General features: G+C 42.9%; 1 protein-coding gene across 2 annotated transcripts in view; it reads left to right on the top strand.

Moving 5' to 3' along the window:
- BMPER (BMP binding endothelial regulator) overlaps nucleotides 1–22,878 on the top strand; it is a 251,171-nt gene that overhangs the window by 215,599 nt on the left and 12,694 nt on the right. For both annotated transcript variants that reach the window (XM_030308210.1, XM_032592428.1), the window contains exon 14: nucleotides 22,506–22,636. In XM_030308210.1, the coding sequence (XP_030164070.1) occupies nucleotides 22,506–22,636 (131 nt within the window). The remainder of the gene's footprint in view (nucleotides 1–22,505; nucleotides 22,637–22,878) is intronic.

Consider the following 22,878-nt stretch of genomic DNA (forward strand, 5'->3'; position numbering starts at 1 on the left):
TAGTATTTGGTATTTTAGTTTCAATATTTTGGTGTCCTTACTTTTTATTGTACAAGAGTTCTTAATGTTTATGATTTCCAACTGAATTCCTTCCATTTTTCTCGTTTATTTATATTTAAAGAGTGACTTGATTTTTGGTCTTCTACTCTTAAAGTTTATTCTTTGTTTGCATTCTTACTCACTTTTCTCCTTGGCTCCCAAGTGTTTTGGTCATGAATATTAAACAATAAAGAATCATAGAGTCATCCTTCATTAGGAGAACACTTAGTTGTAAGGACAAAATACAAATCTGCCCTTATCACTGACTCAACTCTGAATTAAGCTTGATTGCCATTCAGTGAGCATCATAACAGGACTTCAGAAGAAAGCAAGTCTTCTTCTTTTACTTTTCAGTCAAATAACAATCACATTTACTAAGAATCTATGATATAACCCAGTGCACTGTGTGAAATCTAGAGCACAGTGGAGGACCGAAGAAATATGGAACAAGGACTTTTCCTGCACTTAGAAAAGATGGCAGTCTTCCTTTGCTTATCTACAGAAAGCTAAATGCCTTCTTGTAGCAAGGATATAACAGAACTGGAAGGAACAAATGAAGCCTCAATTATCAGCGTTTTGAAAGAAAAGAAGTCTTTTTGCCACCAACGGCTGGCCTCAGAAACTCCATCCCTGACTCCCCAGACCGAGTTTAAGCCTCCTCCTCAGTGCTCCCTAGTTCAGGATTGGGAGTCAGGGGAGGTTCATCCTACAATGTTCTTTGTAGCTCTTACCATAGCCCTTAACATGCTAAGGGTCTGATTACTTAGCTGTTCCCTGCCTAGCTCTAAGCCCCATAAGGGTTGGGACTAAGTCTGCCTCGCCCTGTGTCCTATCCCGGCCTCACATATAGGAGATGCTCAATGCATGTTTGTTGAGAGAGGGAGGGAGTAAATGAAGCACACAGTGAACTCCTTGAGGGATGCAGCTGCATTTTCCTATACAATGAAATCACCATGAAAATATGGGAAAAATTAAACTTACCAATAACAATGATAATAGTATTTCAGAGATATGCACATCAGAAGTTGTCCATCATTGTGAAGGTTTCCTTTTAATACTCTGCAGACATCTTTAGTGGGGACAGGGGTGGAAAAGTGGGACAGGACCCAAACTCTTTAAAGTTTGTTTTGGGGCGCCTGGGTGGCTCAGTCGGTTAAGCGTCCGACTTCAGCTCAGGTCACGATCTTGCAGTCAGCGAGTTCGAGCCCCGCGTTGGGCTCTGGGCTGATGGCTCAGAGCCTGGAGCCTGCTTCCGATTTTGTGTCTCCCTCTCTCTCTGCCCCTCCCCCGTTCATGCTGTGTCTCTCTGTCTCAAAAATAAACAAATGTTAAAAAAAAATTAAAAAAAAAAGATAAAGTTTATTTGTTTTTTGAGAGAGACAGAGACAGAGAGACAGAGAGGCAGAGACAGAGGGAGGGAGAGAATTCCAAGCAGGCCTCACACTATCAGCACAGAGCCCAACACAGGGGTTGAACTCATGAACTGTGAGATCATGACCCGAGCTGAAACCAGAGCCACTTAACCTACTGAGCCACACAGGTGCCCCTTCAAACTTTTTATTAAAAAAAAAAAAAAAGGAATTAAAAGTAGGCTCTGAAAAAAATTAAGATTGAGATTTGAAACCCCTGGATTTATCATTTTATTCTGAAATTTCTAAGGAGAACCCAAGGTCATCATCAGATGATGAGATGATCTCAGGCTATGGCATAGATGATAGGTGATGTACCATTCTTTCTGAAGCTGCAACCCCTTCCCTTTCTTTTCCATTTAATTCCTACTCAGCCCAAACTCTCCATTTTCAGAGTGTAAGTGCTCTGGAGTTAGGGGTGGGTGGAACAAAAACCTGCCCCAGACCACTGCTTCACAAACCTGGCTGTGCAGAAGAATTACCTGCAGAGGTAGGTCAGATGCCAATTCCTGGGCCCCAGCCCCCACCCCCACCCCCAGCATCTGATTGAGTTGGTCTGGAATGGAGTCCAGTACTTTGCATTTCTACTCAACTCTGGGTGATGCCAAAGCTGTCCTCTGACTGAATTTTCTGTAGCTCATTTCTAGACCAATACTTCTCAAATTTCAATGCACGTTCAAATCCCTTGGGATCTTGTTAAAACACAGAGCTCGATTTCATAGATTTTGGGTAGGACTGACATTCTGCATTTCTAACAAACCCCAGGTGAGACCCTATGTGAGGTCAAGGCTGCTGGTTTGATGGAAGGACCATGGGCACCGAATTCATCTGGACCTTTAGCTGCTTAGTGAATTTTCCTGCACGTGGACACCAGTCAGAGCAAAGACGGAGAAATGCTTTTGTTAAAGAGAAAAGTCTTGCTATGAGAAATCTCAGGCAATCCTATTATTTGCCCTTAACTCTTTCCTCCCTTTGAGAATTTCGGTTTTTTAGTGACTTTCCACTGAAAGCCCCTTGTGAGTACAGAACTTTGAGAGAGATTACAGTTCTTTCTTTGGAATGTTTCTAATAATGACCCAGAGTGTTCATTTGTCTCCGAGTTTATGATATGTACACAGGGATGATTTTCTTCAAAGTTCTGAAATAACATTTGCCTCTGCAATTACCTGATTCTTGTGTAAAGGTTAATGGGCAAACATAATGTTCTCAGAGTGCATAGAAACTCAGGAATCAGTGTTTATAGTGCATTCTTTAATATCATATTCTTTCTTTCTAGACTATGGCATAGAAGGATAAAGTTATAAGAGCTCAATGCCAATCAGTATTTCCAAATTTAAGTAAAAATTATTTTGATGAGGGGCGCCTGGGTGGCGCAGTCGGCTAAGCGTCCGACTTCAGCCAGGTCACGATCTCGCGGTCCGTGAGTTCGAGCCCCGCGTCAGGCTCTGGGCTGATGGCTCGGAGCCTGGAGCCTGTTTCCGATTCTGTGTCTCCCTCTCTCTCTGCCCCTCCCCCGTTCATGCTCTGTCTCTCTCTGTCCCAAAAATAAATAAAAAACGTTGAAAAAAAAATTAAAAAAAAAAATTATTTTGATGAAATTTTAGGGGGAGCAGGATTATATTTTGACCCCCCAATTTTATTTATACAACAGAGATGGAAGAAAATCAACAGACTATAATGTGCTCTTAGCACTTTTAAGGTTGGAAAAGCTATTTAGCTTGTAGAAGATTGTAAAAAATCTGTATCTTAGTTCCCCTATTTTAAAAAAGTGAGTTTATTGACTATGTTGGAAGATTCCTATGCAGAATTAGGGGCTAGTGGGGATCTGTGACCCCGAAGAATAGGGCCTTCTTAACAGTAACTATTTAGACCATGAACCAAGATCTAGCTAGTGATGAGGATCCAATTCTGGGCTTCTCCATTAGAGCTGCACAAGGGAGTCACTCTAGGGTTTTCTGGTACCCTGGCCACACGAAAGCCAATGAAGTCAGAAACTCTGAAGCCTGAGACCCCTGGCATCACTGAGACTTAACGTTCCCTGGCAATTTTAAGGTGCAGTGAAGTTTGAGAACCAGTGTTCCAGGGACCTGAGTCCTCTTCTACTTCTGAATTTCATTCTGTATTATAATCCTCTTGGATTATGATTCTGGCTTCTCTGAGTTTGCTCAGTCTGAGCCAGATTCACTGATCAGTTGTACATCTACCATTCCCTGCAGTTCTATGTTCTTCTTTTCCATTCATTAAACACATTTAGATTCTGCTCTGACTATTCATTTGAAGGCATCATTTCTTCATAATTTCCACTAATGAAGTTCCATATTGGATTTTATTTTTGTGTGAAAGAAATACGTGTAGGTTTCTTATGTGTTGAAATGATATCTTTTAATGCATCCTCCTAAGAGGATGCTGAATTGAATGTGTGTTCTCATTTAATTATCCATGGTTTCTGGTCTCTAATTTAGTGCCTGACACGTAAAAGGTACTCAGCAAATATTTGTTGAACGTACAAGTCATTGATTCTTCTCTCTTCTTTAACTCTTATGCTCAAATGGTCAATCAGTTTCTGAATCATATTGATATAAGCTCTTAAACATATCTAAAATCTATTTTCTTGGTTGACTTAGTAACCATTGTTACCTTGGTGTAAATTATCATTATTTCTTTGTGTTTCCAGTTTCTATACCTCCTCCCTCAGCTGCATCCCTCTCCCGCAGTGAACACTACCCCTGTCTCCACACCCTAGCCCCCACTGAGCAGCCAAAGAGGTTTTTAAAAATTATTTTTTTCACAGGGCGCCTGGGTGGCTTAGTCGGTTAAGCTTCTGACTTCAGCTCAGGTCATGATCTCATAGCTCATGGGTTCGAGCCCCGCATAGGGCTCTATGCTGACAGCTCAGAGCCTGGAGCCTGCTTTGGATTCTGTGTCTCCCTCCCTTCCTCTCTCTCTCTTCCCCTCCCCTGTTCTTTCTTTCTCTTTCTCTCTCTCTATCTCTCTCTCTCTGTCTCTCAAAACTAAACATTAAAAGAATTTTAAATTATTTTTTCAAATTTATTATTTTGATTTGTATCACATTAATACTTACACAATGCAGAGCTTTTTAAAATAAAAATAAAGTGTACTATATTATCCCAGGAAATCTCTTTTTGTTTATATATTTTATTTGCTTTATATAGATTCTGTATTTTTTAAGTCTCATTTCTTCTACATTGACTGGTTGGTATTGTGAATTGGATCTTTTTGTAGAGTGTAGTTCCTAAGCAGTTACTGCTGGCATTTAGTAAAACAGTTTTTAGAGCTTCTCTTTTTCTGAAGTTTCCTAATTATAGACAATCACATAATTTGCATGCAAAGTATAATTTTGCTCTTTCCTTTCTAAAATCTTGTCTATTGTTTGTCTTTGTGTGTGATTTTATTTTTTTAAAAAGATTTTTGTTTTTAAGTAATCTCTACAACCAAGCTGGGGCTTGAACTCATGGCCCTGAGATCAAAAGTCACATGCTCTCCCGACTAAGCCAGCCAGGTGTCCCATTCTTGTATAATTTTAGAAGGCATAACTTTAGAATATCATTACTTAATAATAGTATTGAAAAGCAGCCTTTGCTTTTGAATTTACTGACATACCTCTAATGTTTCATCACTAAGAATAATTCTGACTTCTTACATTGAGATAGACATCATTCGTTGTGTTAAAGAAGCATTCTTTCATTTCAGTTTTACCATATTTGTAAAGTTTTAAAACCCAGAATAAATGTATAATTTATGATATGTTGTATTGCATCTGTCAACATGAATACATAGTTATTCTTGTTTCATGTATTAAGGTGAAAATTATATCATTAAACATCTTGGTATCAAACCAACCTTGCATTTCTAAAACAAACACCACTTGGTTTAATATGTTATTCTTCTAATGTACTGTTGGGTTCTGTTTAATGATACAGTATTTTTTGCCCTTATTTTTGTAAATAGATAGTCTGTAGTTCTACTGTCTGTGCTCTCTTTGTTGTATTTTGATAGGTCCTTCCTTGCGTATATGCAACCGCTCATGCCATATAAAATTACATGTAATTCCCTAAGTAGGTACTGTCATTTCAGGACTTAATGGCTATATGTGTTTCAAACTTATGCAAAACTGAGATCACTGGTCATTATTGGTCCCCCTTCAATGAAGTTTGCTCAATATACAGCTCACATTCTTAACTTGACTCATCATTCTCCCCTCTGCTGTTTGTCCTTTCTTTAATATCTCTATTATAAAGCTGATCATATGGCATAAAAATTCTTTTTATACCTGTTGCTCTCTATTTTATGTCTTTAAGGGTGGAGATTTTGACATCTTGTCTGTGTATCGGCACAATGCCTCTGTGTAGTAGGTGCTTCGTAAATGCAATTTAGAGCAATGAGTGACTGAAGGGAACTCATACTTACATTTGCCTCACCTTACTGCAAGTCTTCCTGGGAAGTACTGTGAGTTGCTCTTAGTATGTCACAGAAAAGTCAGCACATATAACCTCAGTTGTGTTTCTATACAAGACCCCAAGTCACGTATTTAAGTTATTTGATCTGCTGTGTTACTTTAATGTGGCATTCATGGCAGGGGAGCATTATACTCAGACATAATGGAGGACAGGATGGTGGAGACAGGACTAGTCATTCTTTTGTTTTTCTTCCATGAAAATATGTCCAGTTAAATGTGAGTGGGAGCATTCTTCATCCCACAAATGTTTACTGAGCACCTTCTACATGCTAGCAACTGGGCTGGGAGCTGGTGAGTCAGCAGGAAATTAGACAGACAAGAGCCTTCACAAAGTTTACATCCTCATTGGGGAATGCAAACAAAACTAAACTAATAATCAATGAGATAGAGTAGAGTATGTGTGAGAGGGTGATGAAATGGAGATGGAGGATTTTTGTAGATACTGATGATCAGAGAAGGAACATCTGAGGACGTAGTCATTGCTCTGAAAGTTGAGAAGGTGCAAGCCACTCCTCCAGGACATTGGAAGATCGTTTCAGCCAAAGGTAGCATCGAACATGGCATGTTTAAGGAATGGCAGGGAGTCTAGTCCCATCCAAAGGTAGCAAGCTAAGGCTGGAAGACAGAGATGAAAATGTAGAGCAGAAAGGGCTTAGATTGTCAGGGGCATGTGGACCACGATTAGGGTTTATGTTCATTATATTTTTAATGTGACAAGGCATCTGTGGTAACTTTTGATTAGAGGAGCGACGTGATTTATTTTATATTTTAAAAAGAACATTTGGCTGCTATGTGAGGAATGAGGAGTTTATGTTCCCCTAAGTATTATTATGAGAAGTGTTTGCACAAAACACATGAGTGGCTGCTGTGTCCGGAAGAAAGCATATGAAGATATCTGTGCTATCACTGGAAAGATATGGGGGAGAAATTAGAATTTTTCACTGCTGAGTCATAGTAAAGTCTTTTTTGACCACTCATTTTCCCTCATCCCTATCTTCTTCCCCAGTGCATGACTTTGAATCACTGTGTTAATACGAGCTATCCACTTTCCTCACCTTTTAACTTTCTTATTCCAATGCCTTACCAACTTCATAGCATCACTGACTGCCCCAGTATTAATCAGTCTTGTTGCTAGATTTTTATACAATCTTAAAAAAGATAGTCTATAGTTTTTTTTAAGCCAAATTGCATCCTATGATTGACTGAGCAGCATTATTATGAGCCATTATAAAACAGTAGACGGCCCAGAGGTACTTGTGAAGGTGGCAATGAAACAAAGCAACCTTTAAATTGATTTAGCAAAACACTTAGTTACTATTTCATGCTAGGCAAAACAATAATAAATCTTAAAGGAGGAATCTTTCTAGGATATTATGAAAAATAAAACCGGCATAAACTCATTGGTTGCTGTCAGCACTCATTTTTATGGTGTTTACATGAACGTTGGTAACGGAGAATGAGATAATTTATTTGGGACTTTTGGCTGACATTAGAACACATCAGTAGGGATGCTCTGCCTGTAGCCATGGTTTTAACTTTGTCTCACACACACAAAATCGCATTTTGTTTACTGAAAAACAAGGAACCCTCTTGGCTCAACGTATATCTCCCCTCTCCAGCGCCTGTTACACATTGTTAACCGGGTGTAGCCAGCTGGAGCTGGCTTGAAGTGGCTCTCTAGAGGCAGTTGTTAGACTCTCTTCCCAACACCATGCTTAGGGATCAGGGAAGTCATGTGGGGAGCCTGAAAGCAAATACATTGGGAGAATTTACACAACAGAAATTGGAATAGGCTATGCGTCAGGGGTTCTATTCTCCCCAACTCCCCAAGAGCCCGTTGCTAACCACTTACCATCCCTTCACTGCCCGGATGTTCTACTGGAAATTCCGCGTTGTTTAACTACAAACTCCTTGTCTTTCTTTCCTCTTGTTACTTTAATGTGGCATTAAAAGACTGTTGCCGACAGTCTCTTCTCTTGCATTCTTTATTTGGTGACAGACTTTATAAACCCAGGCTCAAATCTCCAGAGGCATATGTGACCCTTTCTCTTACCTTTTGCCTGGCATGAGATCCCTTTAAAAATTCTACAGGGTATACCTTCTTCTATCCCATGGGCTTTATGTCTCCCCTCTGGTTCTACTGGCACCATCACCTTCTGCCCCCAAAATCCCTGCTTGTGTCTTTTTTGCTCTTGTAACCTCTCGTTGGGTCATCCTCAATAGGTGCTTGACCCCAGGGGTCACTTCATCTGCTCACTTTCCTGAGATACGTTTTCTATTCTATCCTTTGTCTGCTCAAACCTGTCAGTGACTCCCCTGATCTCCAAATAAGGTTCATGCTTCATAGCATAGCATACAAGGCAGTCCATTAAATGAGCACAACCTACCTTTCTGGTAATTTCCTAACACTTTTGTTCCTCCTCTTGATGATCAGGAATTTTCAAGTGGCACATGTGGCATTGCAAACAAAAGTATTTCTTACTTTTTTTCTTATTTCCTAAATAACGAGTTTTCTGAAAAGCTCTTCCTTCCTCTTTGGGTAAAACGAGCTCTTTCTTTTAAGATGTAACTCAAATGAAACCTCCTCCTTGAAATCTTTTCTAGCTTCTCGCTCCCTACCCTCCTTGCCAGAATAATCTCCCTCCTTGCACTCCCCTGGTAATACTGTAATGCTTTTTATAGCACTCATTGATTTCCTCCTTTTATTACAATTTATTTTAGTACATTGTGTAGTTGGAGTAGAAACCCTATCTTTTTCATCTTGGCCTCTAACTTGGAGGTGAGCACAATGTCCTGCTCAGCAGAGATTTGTTGAAAGAATAAATAAAAGGGAAAGGAGGTTTATACTTAACTCGAATGCCCTTTAGCTGCTAGGTGTAAAGAAAATAAAAGCACAGGAAGTAAAAAAAATGGCCTAATAGGTATATTTCTGGAAGTTCCCCAAAAGTTAACTTTCAAGGGGAACATTTTTACTTTTGGTAATGTGTTTGAGGAGGATATCATATGGAGGCTGGAATAGAATAGAACAATGTAACAGAAGGTAGAATCTGAACAAATGGGTGGAAGCTACAGAACACGTTTTCCTTTAATATATAAGAAAACTTCCTGAGAGATAGAAGGCTTCATTGTTTATCGCAGGAATGATACTCCTAAAAAGCTACTGAGCTATTATCACCGACATGATGCAGATGTATGACCATCTGTCAGGGATGTTATAAAAGGAATTCCTGCAGGAAGTCGATGTTCACTAAGGTCTTTTAAGACTCTCGATTCTATGGCTCTGTGACTGTTTATGAGTCATCCAGCCTATTGGTAGGACTTCTGAGCACTCACTGTCCTTTACTAAGATAGATTGCCATAGTGGCTGCTGTTAAGACGTACTATTCAGATGAGAAATTAAAATATTTAGGAAGAAAAGCATCTAGAAAAGCCTCACCCCTGCCCCACAAAAAAAGTGGTGTCTAAGTGTCAGGTCCTCTGACTTGGGGGAAAGTGTTCCACCACTAATTTTATTTAATTAAATTAAGGTTTAAGAAATCTGCTATATTGTGTTTTTCTCCACAAGAGCTAAGGACCAATTTCTCCAGCACTCAATTTCTGGCTGATTAAAACTCTGGCTTAGTTTTATTTTAGTTCATTTGCCATGGGTCTCCAAGGTCATGGATGAGATAGAGTGGAACTCTTATTCTCCAGAGGTGGGAATCTTGCCCCTCATCTATAGTCCTTCCTCACCTGGAAACACCATTTGAAAATTTCATTCAATTCTACCCCCTTCTCTGCTAGGTATTTGCACTGGGTTATTGATCTTTATCCAACTGCTGATTTAGAAGGTAGCCTTGATTTTTTTTTACCCCTTACCCCACTCTGATTTGTATAAGCCAAAGGACTTGTGTGTGTGTGTGTGTGTGTGTGTGTGTGTGACTTTTTCCAGAAATTTTTTCAGGGATTTACTAGCAACTGTAAGTGAAGAGAAGGACAACGTTTCTCCTACATTCTTGACCCCATCTTTACCTATTTTCTTCATGACATTATCAGTTACCTAATCCCTCCATCTCTTTAACTTCAACATCTTCTCTTGGACTTCTTTTTCCTCCGGTGCAAAATGTTCAAGTCTCTTTGATCCTAACACACACACACACACACACACACACACACACACACGAATGCACAAGAGCTGCCCCTGGCTTCCCTTCCTTCTATCATCCCATTTATGTCCTCCTCTTTACTGCCAACCTACTGAAAGAATGGTCTTCACTTAATGTCTCATATATTTTCCTCCTTCAACACTTTTGTCTCTGCCCCATGAAACTATTCCTACTAAGAACATCACTGTCCTCTTAGTTGCCTAATCCAGTGGCCTGTTTCCAGATCTTCTTCCCCTTGGCCGTTGGTTGTACTTAAATCCATGGGATGCTTACTCCTCCTTGAAACTTTTTCAGGCCATTTAACCATCTCATTCTCATTGTTGTCTTAGAATTCACTTTATCTTGCCTTGCCTATATAAACATCTATAAATGATTCACTCAGAAAAACAGGTTTGGAGCCTTAACTCTTGACCAGGGCTGGTGAAAGATGGCAAATAAAACCTGCCCTCCCTGGAGGGAGGATAGAGATGTGGATGGAGTGAGGGATAAATCAGACAAGAACATAGTTGCAGGCTGTGACCTGGGTCACTCAAGAACACCATGAGAATGTTTAATAGCAACCCCACTAGTTTGGAGATCTCAGAAGCCTTCCCTGAGAAAGCTATTGGCCTGCATATTGAAGGAGAAGTACGTTCTAACCAGGAGAAGAGGTGGGGGAAACAGCATATGTTGTATTAGGCAGTGTGTTGTAGGAAAAAGAACATGGACCTAGCTTTGTCACTTACTACCAGTGTGGCGTTTAAAAAAAACTCTGTGATCTCTCTGGGTTTAAGTTCCCTGTTCCGTTAAAAATTTTGCAGTCGAAATTATATGTGCTTATATAAGCAACACACCTGGCATACAGCAGGCACTGAGGAAATGTTGCCTTACCCCACTTCTTCCACTTTCAGGGCTATGAATATTCCGGGGCTTTCAAAGCAATATTCTCAGTTGCTTCTAGGAAACAGGCCTCATTTTCCGTCTCTCTGGGGTTTATATGAGGATGCTATCATTCTAGCAGAGGGTGGGAAGCTGCAAGAAGGTGGTTGGCCCATGGTGTTTATGGTTTGGGTTTGGGGAATGTCTGGTTTCTGAATCTCTTTTCCATGATTTGAGAATGGCCACGCGCCATCCCCCGTTGATGAGGGTGCGGTGGGCCCCTCAAGAATAATTCTCCTCTTAGGTCTTAAGGACTGAGTTTTCCCTATACAGCCAAGCTGCACAGAGTATGGAGCACAAAAAAACCCCTTCCCAGAGCAGTGATTGGATGTGAATACTGGTTTGCTATGGAGCCCAAAGCGGGAAGATGCTTGATGAAAGGCACCCAGCATCTGAAAAAGTTCACCGCAGCGATGCATCCTCTGGGGGGCGTGGCCACCACTCTGCCCTTTTATTAACGCGCGTAGTGGAGGGTTTGTGGACTTGGCAAGCCTCCACTGCCTAATGTGAACAAGGCCTCTGGAAGGATCGGCCCCTTTGAAGCATCTGGGCTGGTGGTGGCTGCTGCATATGGCTGGGGCGTGGCCTCCAGATGCTGGGCGCCTTCACTTCCTTGGATTTTCCTCACTGCCAACTTGTGACGGCGCGCTCCCACTCATACCCCTCAGCAGGCAGCCATGGTCTAGACCCGCAGACCTGTCCCAGCACGCTGGGCCACCAATGGCAAGATTTCACAGAGGACTGCTGGGGCTGGGAGTCCCCGAGGATGGCGCTGAGGGGGATGCCACCCTGGAATGAGAAAAAAACAAAGCTCCACTTACGCACCCTTCTCCCTTTGCGCTTCGGCTGGGCAAAGATAGGAGACCCTGGTTTCTGCCTGGCGCCCACCGCTAGCCCGCATGCGGCCGTGCGGATGAATTTCTCTACCCTCTGTCACAACCGGACAGTCTGTTTTCTCACTTGACTTTTCTTGAGAACACTCTGAGCGATGATGCGGGGGAAAACGGCCTAGAAAGGGGGAAGGCTGTGCCCCAAGTAACCCAGGCGGGGTTTCCCACAGGTGTGGGAACTCCGGAGCGCTTTTTGCTGCCCCTTGCTGCCTCCCTCTGAGGACTCCCTGATGGCCTGTCCTGTGGGAGCACTTTCCTCTCCCCCAGGGTCCAGAGATGAGCAGGGTGCCCTGGGAGCACGGTTGAAGGAGGAGCTCCCCCTAGAGTGCCATCCTGCACCTACAGGAGCCCCAGACTGAGCCTCCTTAGTCCTGGGCCTGTGGCCTTGCCCAGTCTCGCCCTGCCCTCCCCATGACTCTGTGAAAGTCCCAAGCTGAAGGCAGGGTCTTCTTTCCTTCTACATTTCCACCGAGCCCGGCCTGTGTTTTTGCGCACGGTAGACAGTGTTTGTCAAGCTGAATGGAACGATTTCAAAGGTGATGTGCATCTATGTTGGGGGTAGAAATAGAATGAGTTGGGCTTGCTGCACAGAAGAGATATTGAGACTTTATTTTCTCTTTTGTTTTTAATGTTCTTTATTTTTGAGAGACCGTGAGACAGCGTGAGGGGGGGAGGAGTAAAGAGAGGGGGGGACAGAGGATCTGAAGCGGGCTCTGCACTGACAGCAGCGAGCCCAATGTGGGCTCATGACCCTAACCAAAGTTGGACGCTCAACAGACCGAGCCACTCAGGCGCCGGGAGATTTTTCTCGGTAAAGAGCGACCTCTCTTTCTGGAAGATCTTCCAAGTGTGAATATCACCTAGTGTTAAGGCTGGCTGAGGGCTGGGCAAGTTCATATTTAGATAGAGTCCTAGAATGCCAGTACTACAGTGATTCTACTATTTTACTAATTAAGAAGCAGGAACATGGCTGAACATTGTCAACACGCTGTGCTTTTGGCCTCTGATTGTGTTACCACCTCAGAAGTGGTACCTCCTGCTTAGGTGCAGGGTCGGGTGCTCTTTTGTATTTGAGATTCTTTGCAAAAACAGAGTATGTGAAGCTAGATCCAGTGCATGGGTAAAGTGAGATTTTGCAAAAAGTACAAAAGCTGAGATTTTTCCCACCAATGCGCCACCTCACCTGCCCTCTGGCAGGGAGTGCCTCAGCTCTTCTAGCCTCTGTGGCAGAAAACCAGGAGACTTTTAGATTATGTGGGGATTTAGTCCACCAGCCAGCCTCACAGTTGTTTTACAGTGAACGTGACAGTGATGAGTTGAACATGTTTAAGAGAAGAGTAATCGGTTTTCTGATGAGCAGCCATTTTTATGTTCTGCTTTATCAGTCAGCCTCCCCCTCAAAAAAAGAAGAGTAAGAAGCAAATGTTGGGATAAGAATTAAGGTTACTTGGCACTCTAACTCTCAGCCACTAGAGGGGGGTAGTGACCAGGCTTCCTCTCTCCCTGGCTGGATTGTTAGACGTCTTTGCCCAAACTGAAGTAATGAGTTATCCCTGGGAGAGTGACAACCTAGCAAATGTTTGCTAATCATGGTCATCTTTTCCCTCTGTGGAGCCAGTGTTTCATACTCTAGCAAAAATATCTCATTTTTTCCCAAGAGGAGTGTTTTCTAACCATGTTAGTCTGTCCAGCAAATAGCAGGATGGTGCACACACCTTCCCCAGCCATAAGGTACAAGAAAACTTAACTATGAGCCGTGGGGAATATATTCTCCACAGATGGTCTTATAGATGGCTTTATCAAAGGAGGAAATATTTCAGGCTCCAGAACATGCACGATGATTGTTTGGTCTCTGCTCAGAGCAAGTGTAAGGGATTCCTGTTAAAATTGGCATCTATGGAAAATCATAAGCATTGCTATCTTTAAAGGGAGTCTCTGTGCCTGCTGTGTTAGCCACAAAGCAATCTCTAGCTTTAGAAAGGTGTCCAAGGCCGAGGACCATTTCTGGAACTCCTATGCCACCCTAGTATCTGCCAGGCAGGTAGCACCTTTTGCCTCCTGGGGAATATAACCTTGGAGAGTTAAAGCAATCAATATTTTTCAGTATCTAGAGTGTGTAAATTAGGTAAAAAATGTAGAGTCCCTAGGTTTTAAACCGGAACTACATACATATAAGTAGGCAATGTATACGTGACAAGAACAGAGTGCAGGCAATCAAGAAAAGGGGTTCATTGTGAATAATTATGAAAGCAGTTCAGTAGGTTTTTCCCTGTTACTTTGGTAGTCGGATTTTTATTCTTGTCAAGGCAGAAAGAGCAAACGCCCAAGGCCGATGGGGGAACTTGGGAAGATAACTGAGAAGTCATCACGGGCACAAGCACGCTGACTGATTCTGTGTGGCACCTATGAGTGTCACACCTACGGGTAAGGTTGGAAATTAGGAGGATTTGGATCCCTAGAAGAAAGAAATGTTTTTTTTGTTTGTTTTTTTTTTTTGTTTTTTTGTTTTGAGACAGAGAGAGACAGAGCATGAATGGGGGAGGGGCAGAGCGAGAGGGAGACAGAGAATCGGAAGCAGGCTCCAGGCTCTGAGCCATCAGCCCAGAGCCTGACGCGGGGCTCGAACCCACAGACCGCGAGATCATGACCTGAGCCGAAGTCGGACGCTCAACCGACTGAGCCACCCAGGTGCCCCGAAAGAAATGTTTTAACAACAGACCTGATGTGCTGCCTTGTGAGGAAACGTGGTCTTCAGAAACAGGTTGTGTGACTGTCATGGGCTTTTTGTCTTGTCTCATTTTTTAGTATTCGAGGTTGGACCACATGAGCATCAAATCTGAGATCTGGTGATTTGGAAACTCTGCTTTTAATCAGTCTCCTCCTTTTTCCTGAAATTCCCTTTTCCTCATTCTGTAATGGAGCAAAATTCTACACTTCCTTCACGACCCAGTTCCCATGTCTCTCCTACTCTGCAAAGACTTCTAGACACCCTTACCCACCCCCATGGAATTAGTCTTCAGTATCCCATTGCACTGACTTCCTGCCCAGAATACTCTTTATGTCATTTGGAGTTTGAAGGTGCGTCCCTCTGTTCATGTCTGTGCCTCCGTCTGAACAAACAGGGCTCAATGAGTTCATTCTTTGCACTTAGGAGTGGAATAAAGGTATAATGTATGTGGGTCTGTGTGGGAGATCTAATGAGGCTGGATTGCACATAAGTTCAGTATCCACAACCAGAGAAACAGGTAGACTCCCAGATTCTCCTGCCCCGTCTCCTTAGATTGAGTTTGTAAAATAAATAAGCTCATCCAGAAATACCTGGCCTTGCTGTGCTATCCTGGAAACCTAGGCAACCATAGAGCCAACAGCTAAGCCAATATTTGATATCAGATATTCTCGCCAATATTTAAGCCACCATGATGTCAAACTATGGCTGGCTCAGGGAGGATCTGGAAGGAGCAGTACAGACTCCCTACCAGCTTGCTCTGCGGGTTTGCCCCACTCTTATTAACACCTCAATAGAGCAACCTCATGTGTCCCATTGTTGAATCTTTTGGCCCTATTTTTTTATGTCAAAATGCTGTTTTTATGTGAATTGCTGAGGGTGCCCATGTAGTATTGAGAAGAGCAGATGTAGGCACTAGAAAGCCAGGGATGAAGTTATTTCCTTAGGTCTAATGTGGCATGGCTATGCCTTCTTATGGCTACCTCCTCTAGTAACTTTCATGCAATTCAGGTTAGGGAGGTTGGGGCAGAATTTCAAGGATTAAAGTATAAGTGAATTTATTAATAGTCTCTATTGATAGTCTCTTGGTAGTTAAACACACTTCTGTCCACCCAGCCAGGACTATTTCCTGAATTCTCTCCCTTCCCCTTTTCCCAGGGATGCCCAGGCACTAACCAACCTGAGATGCTTTTGCCTGATTCTGTGAACTTCCTAGATACATGGAGCAAGGAAAGCCATATGACCCCAGTGTGGTGTTCTGGTGATCGTCCAGATGTAGCCATGTTCTACTGTCGTTCTCAGGAAGGCTGATTTCCAAATAGAACAACGTAGTGCAGCCAAAGACCCTTCCCGGTGGCAGAGGGGAGAGCCAAAGCTCTGCCTCTGGCTCCCAGATGGTGCTGGCCATGGCACCTCTTGGCTTGCCCTTCTGTTCTCCCAGAAGCAGCGTGGAGAGTTCCCAATGGTTAATCTATCTGTCCTTCAAAACTCTGGGTAGCAAACGCATGCACGCTTACCTCTCTCTGACAGGGGTGGCCTTCATGCCAGAAAAAGCAGAGGGAAAACTACTCGGTCTGCTGTTGCTAGGAGGCAGAGAGATGTTTGATGTTTTGATTTTAGCAGTATTGGAGGCTTGCCTTTTTAATAACACGAAGAGCTATAGGTTGTTCTTATGATGTTGCATATATGCTTTTCTGAAAGTGTGTCATGAAGGCAGACTTCTCTGATCAAATTCTTTATTCTGCCATTCATTAAATTAAAAAGAAAATCCCCTGGGATACAGCAGAGGAGTGTAAGAAGTTGAAAATGAAAATGCAAGGTTCCTGTGGAAGCAGCTTAGTTCAGAGGTTGCTATGGTGAGCAGCCCCAGGTGGAGGGCTGGGATAGGCACTGGCCGAGGACTGGGGCAAGGGTGGAATTCACGCTCTTCAAATATCAGTGTCCAACTGTGGCCCTGTGGAAGCTGGGCAGAAGTTATCAGACTGTTATTCACTCTTTGGTGATTTACCGCATATTTACTGAGCTGCCTGTTCAAAGCACTGTTTGGCTGGATGAACGAGATACAGTTCCCCCGCACAGAGGAAGTGGTAATTGGGATTCAGAGGGTATGTGCTAGGATAAAGATGTAGAGGGGATAGGACCCAATAGGAAGGGGCTAACTTTTCTTGGGCCAGTCAGGAAGCGCCATGGAGCAGCTGAACTGAATGTTAAAGGATAGACATCAGATTCTTCCAGTGGGGAAGAGAAGGAAGCACATTCAAGGCAGGAATGGCTAGGTGGAAGGAAGCCTGAGGGTTAATGAGACATTGCCTATGCCCAGGTAAAAGAACGGGTGGGAGGAAAAAGGGATGATCTAGATCGCCAGGGACCTTGAATTTGAACTTTCTCTGTAGGTGCCCAGTAAGAGTAGGAGTGAGCGTGATCTTGATATCACTACATCTACAAACCTCTCTGAGGAGAGCAGGAATGGTTTCCCAACACAGATGGAGCTGCACCATCCATTAGAACCTTCTGCCATGACGGAACTTGTGTAGATCAGCACCGTCCAGCATGGCGGCCACTAGCCACACATGGCCATCGAACACTTGAAACGTGACTAAGGAAGTGAATTGAAAATTTTATTTCCTCGTAGTTAATGTAAATTTCCACTTAAACAGCTCCGTGTGGCTAGTGGCTTCTTTCTAGAGCTGTGCACGAGGCAGTGGTTGTGACCTAATGGAGGGGAGAAGATGATGCAAGCTTCCCTGCAGGTAAATTATGATAAGCTGGGTCTCAGGGAGGGAACTGACCCCAGGTGGGTTCTGACAGTATTGTGCTGGACACAGTGAGGAGAGGCCTTTGAAGAGTCTTATTGAGACATGACAACCGTACATGAAATAATTAGAGAAGGGGGCAGCTGGTGTGTGACAAAGTGCTGCCCCGCACGGCATCAGCTCGGGAGCACCCTGCCGTGCCCCTTGGCATCGGAGACAGGTCTCCATGTCGCCGCATTGCACAGCTACGTGTGCCCCAAGGAACAAGAATCCTGCCTGTACCTCTCTGCTGTCAGGAAAGGTGCCAGGAGCAGGGTGGATAAATCAGAACATCATTTCTAGATACATTCATAAGCTCCTGTGACAGAAAGCCTGCTTTAAAGGGCTTGCATAGGCGGGCCTTTATTCTGTATTACCTGTAGAGCTTTCCTGGAAAAGCTCTATTGTAATGCAACCTGTGTTTTCCCCCTGGAGCGCTGGGCAGCTGTGTTTCCTGACCAGGAGCTCAACATCGAACAGAACATAACTGGGACAGAATAATGCCATGAAAGCAGGGAAACCAAAGCCATAAATCTTACTAACTACTAAGAGTGATAAAATTCTCCTACACATCCTATAACATGAATATAAATGCGCAGTATTGGTGCACACGGACTAGGGGAAGAGCAACAATCTTCCATTAACATATAAAAATTCAATTCCACTGTGTCATAAATTAGATTTTTTCTCATACTGAACTATTAAGTGTGATAAACGCAAATTGAACACTTGAATAACAATTGCTTTGCCCAACCCTGAAATTTGAAGTGCATTTGAGGATGCTTGCTTCTCTTAATAAGTTCCTTCTTCTTAATAAATTCCTTCCAGCAGAAGCATACCTAATTATCCCATTATCCATTCCATCCATCTGGATGTCAAGTCCATAGCATCAGTAGACCAATGAGGTGGGAGTCTGAGAATAACACACGGTGAATAGAATCAACACCTGAGTCGGAGGCACAGACCAATACAGACTGGAAAGTGTTAGCTGGAGAAATATTCAGCAACTAAGACCTACAAATGGATATTTTAATTTCCTCCCATTCCTTATTCTTTATTTTCTCACTCTAGTCCGTAAATTCTGATTGAAATATTAATATGTCTCATGTTACTCTTTTTGTTGATTTATCATTTTAGAAAAGTGATATGTGTTTATTATAGAAAATTCGGATATGAAGAAAATAAAAACAGCCACAATTCTACCACTTAGAGACCGCTGTGAACATTTGGCCGTATCTGTTTTCAGTTACTTTTGTTTTCTTACTTGTTTTCACGCAATACTGAAACACAGTTTTGCTCTTTTTCAGTCAATATTTCCTCCGTGTTTCCTCATATCTTAAAATGTATTTCCAGAACATCATTGCAATGTCTGCAGGATATAGAGGTCACCTAAATGTATTTAACTAGGCCTCTATTATAGGCAATTTAGGCAATATATAGGCAACTTATTACAGGCCATCTTCCTGCCTTCCTTTTTATTTCAAATAGCATTATGATGAAAACCCCCATCTATAGAATCTTTGTCCACATGCATTACTATTTTCTTGGGTGTGGAATTTCCCTGCCAAAGGGAGGAACTTTCTTAGGGCTGTTTATAAGTATTGCCCAATTGTCCCCTAGAAAGATCTTCTAATGCAGTCGTCGTTATTACTATGGGTGTTGAGATGAGAAGGCCCTGAAGTACAGTCCTGGTTTTGCAGATCCAGATCTGTCATCAGCCGTGTGACCTTGAGCAAGCCAACACCTCCAAGCTGCAGTCTCCCCAGATGTTAAGTGGGCCAGTAATAAGACCTGCCTCACGTCCCATTGCCGTGTGGACTAGATGAGACAGTCCGCATAAGAGCTGACGACGGCAAAATGCCCGATGTGAGAGCTAACAATTACACACTCTGCCCACCGAGTAGGGACCATCTATTTCTCCATTCTTTCACAAACCCTGGGTACAATTTTGTGTATAAAACTCATCAGCTTGACAAGTGAAAAAAAGACATCTTGTAGTTTTAACTTCCGTGACAAAACACATCTCTCAAGCCTTTAAATATATGTGAAATATTTCAAGCGATGGGTGGCTTTGACACATGCTTTTTCCTCAAATGTTGTTCCTCATGAGTGCCAAGTAATAGAATAAGCTCGAGTCGTCCTTAGTTTTAAAGGGCAGATACATTGTTCACTGCATCTGCGTAGTGAGTGGCATATTGTGGAGGTGGAATACTTATATGCAGTGATTAGTAAATGTGTGCTTCAACATTAAATGCGTGCCTACCTCATTTTCTCCCAACAGTCTCGATGAATTGGATGTAGCTGCCCGCAATTTATTTTAAATTGTATAAATAGCTTCCTAAGACAACCGGTAGAAATAAAAAAGAAGGAAAACATTCACTTCCCTCACCCAAATTAAATTTTGTTTACTGTCCATACAATTTTACAGAGTCACGTTAGATGCTTTTTCAAGTCGGGGGACACGTTTCCTCGTGTGGAGACCACCTCCTTCCCACACAAGGACCGTCATTCCACCAGGCCCCCTCGGCGCCCGCTCTATCCCCGTCACATCAGTGGGAGCCATGCCAGAGAAAGGGACCCGCACCCTATGGGCCAGGGAAGAGGGTGGATGACAGAAGTCCTGGGAGTGAAGCAGAGGTGGGCTGAGAGGTCAGCACCGGCAGCCCAAATGTGGCCGTAATGTGAAGTCTGCGCCGGAATGTGACGGGTGTGGGTTGGTCTGAAATAAAAATCAAAACAACAAAGGCAATCGCAATCGTGGCGTTCAGGAGGGTTCATAGTCAGACATTTAGAGGCCGTCGTCGTTTTAAGAACAGGCTTTCGTTTGCCTTTGTCAGAAGCCTGGAGGCTCTGCACAAATTTAAAGGCACAGCGCGGTGTCGGGTACCAGAGAGGGTTTTCTAGTGAGCAGGATTCCATGGGATTTCCGTAATGCACGGGGGAGGAGGTATGAAGATACGCAGTCTTGATTATTCTGGAGAAGAGAGAGATCTGTGTTCCTGTCCTGTATCAGTCATCGAATAATTTTCTGTCTTAAGTCATCAGTCTAAATAATTTCTCACTTGATGACATGGAGAAGGCTCCTTAGGTTTCAGTTCTGTTCCTCTTTTGTCCCTGTTAGTTCATATTTCCAAGGCTGTGTCCTCGAGAGTTGGGCTGTAATACCTTTGCAGGGAGACGGTGAGTCTATTGATTCTTTAATATGGTTTCTGCCATTTAATTCTTGTTGGGAGCAGGCAGCGCTCCAGCCCTTACACACAGCTAGCTGGCTGCTCTCTGTAATCAGATGTGTACACACGTCCCATGCCAAGAGAAAATGCTGGCATATTCACAGTGGATTATCATATTCTGGTCACTTTTCAAGATCATCCGTGCTGTTTGTAATCTTGAGTATTATTATTAATTGTTTTTGCTTTCAGCCTTGAATTTGGTTCTGCAAGGAAGAGGTTTTGCTGGCAAGGGTCATGAAAAAGATAAGGGCAGCTTCACGTTCTTAATCTTGAGGGCTTCTTGCATTACTGTTAAGTCAGAATTGTTAGGGAGTAAACTTGCTGGAAGGTGAAGATGAAGGTGGTCCTGTGGAATAACAGGAAGAGCAGTAGTCTCAGGGGATGTGATTTAGTCCACCCTTTTGCCTCTTTTTAACGTGACTTTGGGCCCATGTATTCATTTGTAAAATGACCTGTTTATTTACAAAATAGGGACTGTGCTTTGTCCTGTGTAGCACTCAGTGACAGACTGCATGTGGAAGCATTTTGTAAACGATAATACTGCACACCAATGTAAGGTCATCACTGTGTCTTTGCGGTCGACACGCTTGAAAATTTGTTGGTTTATGTTGAAGCCTATTTCAGTTCTCTTCATGTCCTGGCCCATCATTTCCACATTTGAACTTAAGCTACCGGCGCTTGGGTGGCTCAGTCAGTTGGGCGTCTGACTTCAACTCAGGTCATGACCTCACGGTCTGTGAGTTCGAGCCCCACGTCGGGCTCTGTGCTGACAGCTCAGAGCCTGGATCCTGCTTCTAATTCTGTGTCTCCCTCTCTCTCTGCCCCTCCCCCACTCATGCTCTATCTCTGCCTCTCTCAAAAATAAATAAACATTAGGGGCGCCTGGGTGGCGCAGTCGGTTAAGCGTCCGACTTCAGCCAGGTCACGATCTCGCGGTCCGTGAGTTCGAGCCCCGCGTCGGGCTCTGGGCTGATGGCTCAGAGCCTGGAGCCTGCTTCCGATTCTGTGTCTCCCTCTCTCTCTGCCCCTCCCCCGTTCATGCTCTGTCTCTCTCTGTCCCAAAAATAAATAAACGTTGAAAAAAAAATTTAAAAAAAAAAAAAAATAAAAAAAAATAAATAAACATTAAAAAAACATAGCTTAAACTTAAGCTATGAAGACCTTGGCTCAACCTTCTTTATATTTCAGTCTAATTCGAGGCCTGGACATTTTGCTTTATTTGGAATTTGTCACCCCACATTCTAAAGAATGAGCATCAGTATTTCTCAAGAGACTAAGATTCTAAGATATTGCCAAAGCGAATCTTAATTGTATGTCTTCAGAAAGCCCTGGGATCTTATACTTTTATCATACTGGGCACTATTTTGGTTATATTGTAGTAGAAACTATTATTCTTGTATTAGAGCTATTCACAAAATGGCAGCACTTTGAATGATGACTGTAGTCTAAGAGCTGCCTTTCCAACATGGCAACCGCTAGACATATTGATTATTTGCATCCCAGTCAATTAAGATTAAGTCAAATAAAAAATTTGGTTCCTCACACACACTAGATACATCCCAAGTGCTCAACAGCCAGATATGGGTCATGGAGACTACTTTGGACAGTGGAGATTATAGCACATTTCCGTCTTTGCAGAAAGTTCTACCGGACAATCCTCTAGAAGAAAGGGAACCTAATATCACCTTCTTCAGAGGTACCCAATAAGGTTTCATGGAGAACTTTTATGCCATTTTTAGATTTCCAACCTAAATTAGCAAACTTTCATGGCCAATCAATGTTTGACATCCCACTTACCTACCCTTTCCTGCAAGTCACGTTTAGGGTGTTTGATAATTTGATATTTTTACATGTTCATTTCTTTCTGTTGGGTTCCTTAGGTCCTGTGTGACAGACATGTGTGAATGTCCAGTCCATAAAAACTGTTACTGCGAGTCATTTCTGGCATATACCCGGGCCTGCCAGAGAGAAGGCATCAGTGTCCACTGGGAGCCTCAGCAGAACTGTGCAGGTGAGAAATTCCTGGTGGACCCATCCATCAGAAGTTCACTACAATCCCCAAAATAGCAATGAAAGAGACTCGCTGATACGAATGGCCACATTCCCCCTTGGCCAAAGGGAAATTCCATCAATAGTCCAACTGGATTGCAACTTGATAAAACACAAGGGCTTCCCACTAGGCAGGATAGAAAGCACTTAAGAGAAATGCTTTGTGACAAGCACATTTGAACAATGTAAGGATTTCCACTGTTG

Source organism: Lynx canadensis, chromosome A2 (genome assembly GCF_007474595.2).
Source record: "Lynx canadensis isolate LIC74 chromosome A2, mLynCan4.pri.v2, whole genome shotgun sequence".
In the NCBI taxonomy this organism is placed as follows: Eukaryota; Metazoa; Chordata; class Mammalia; order Carnivora; family Felidae; genus Lynx; species Lynx canadensis.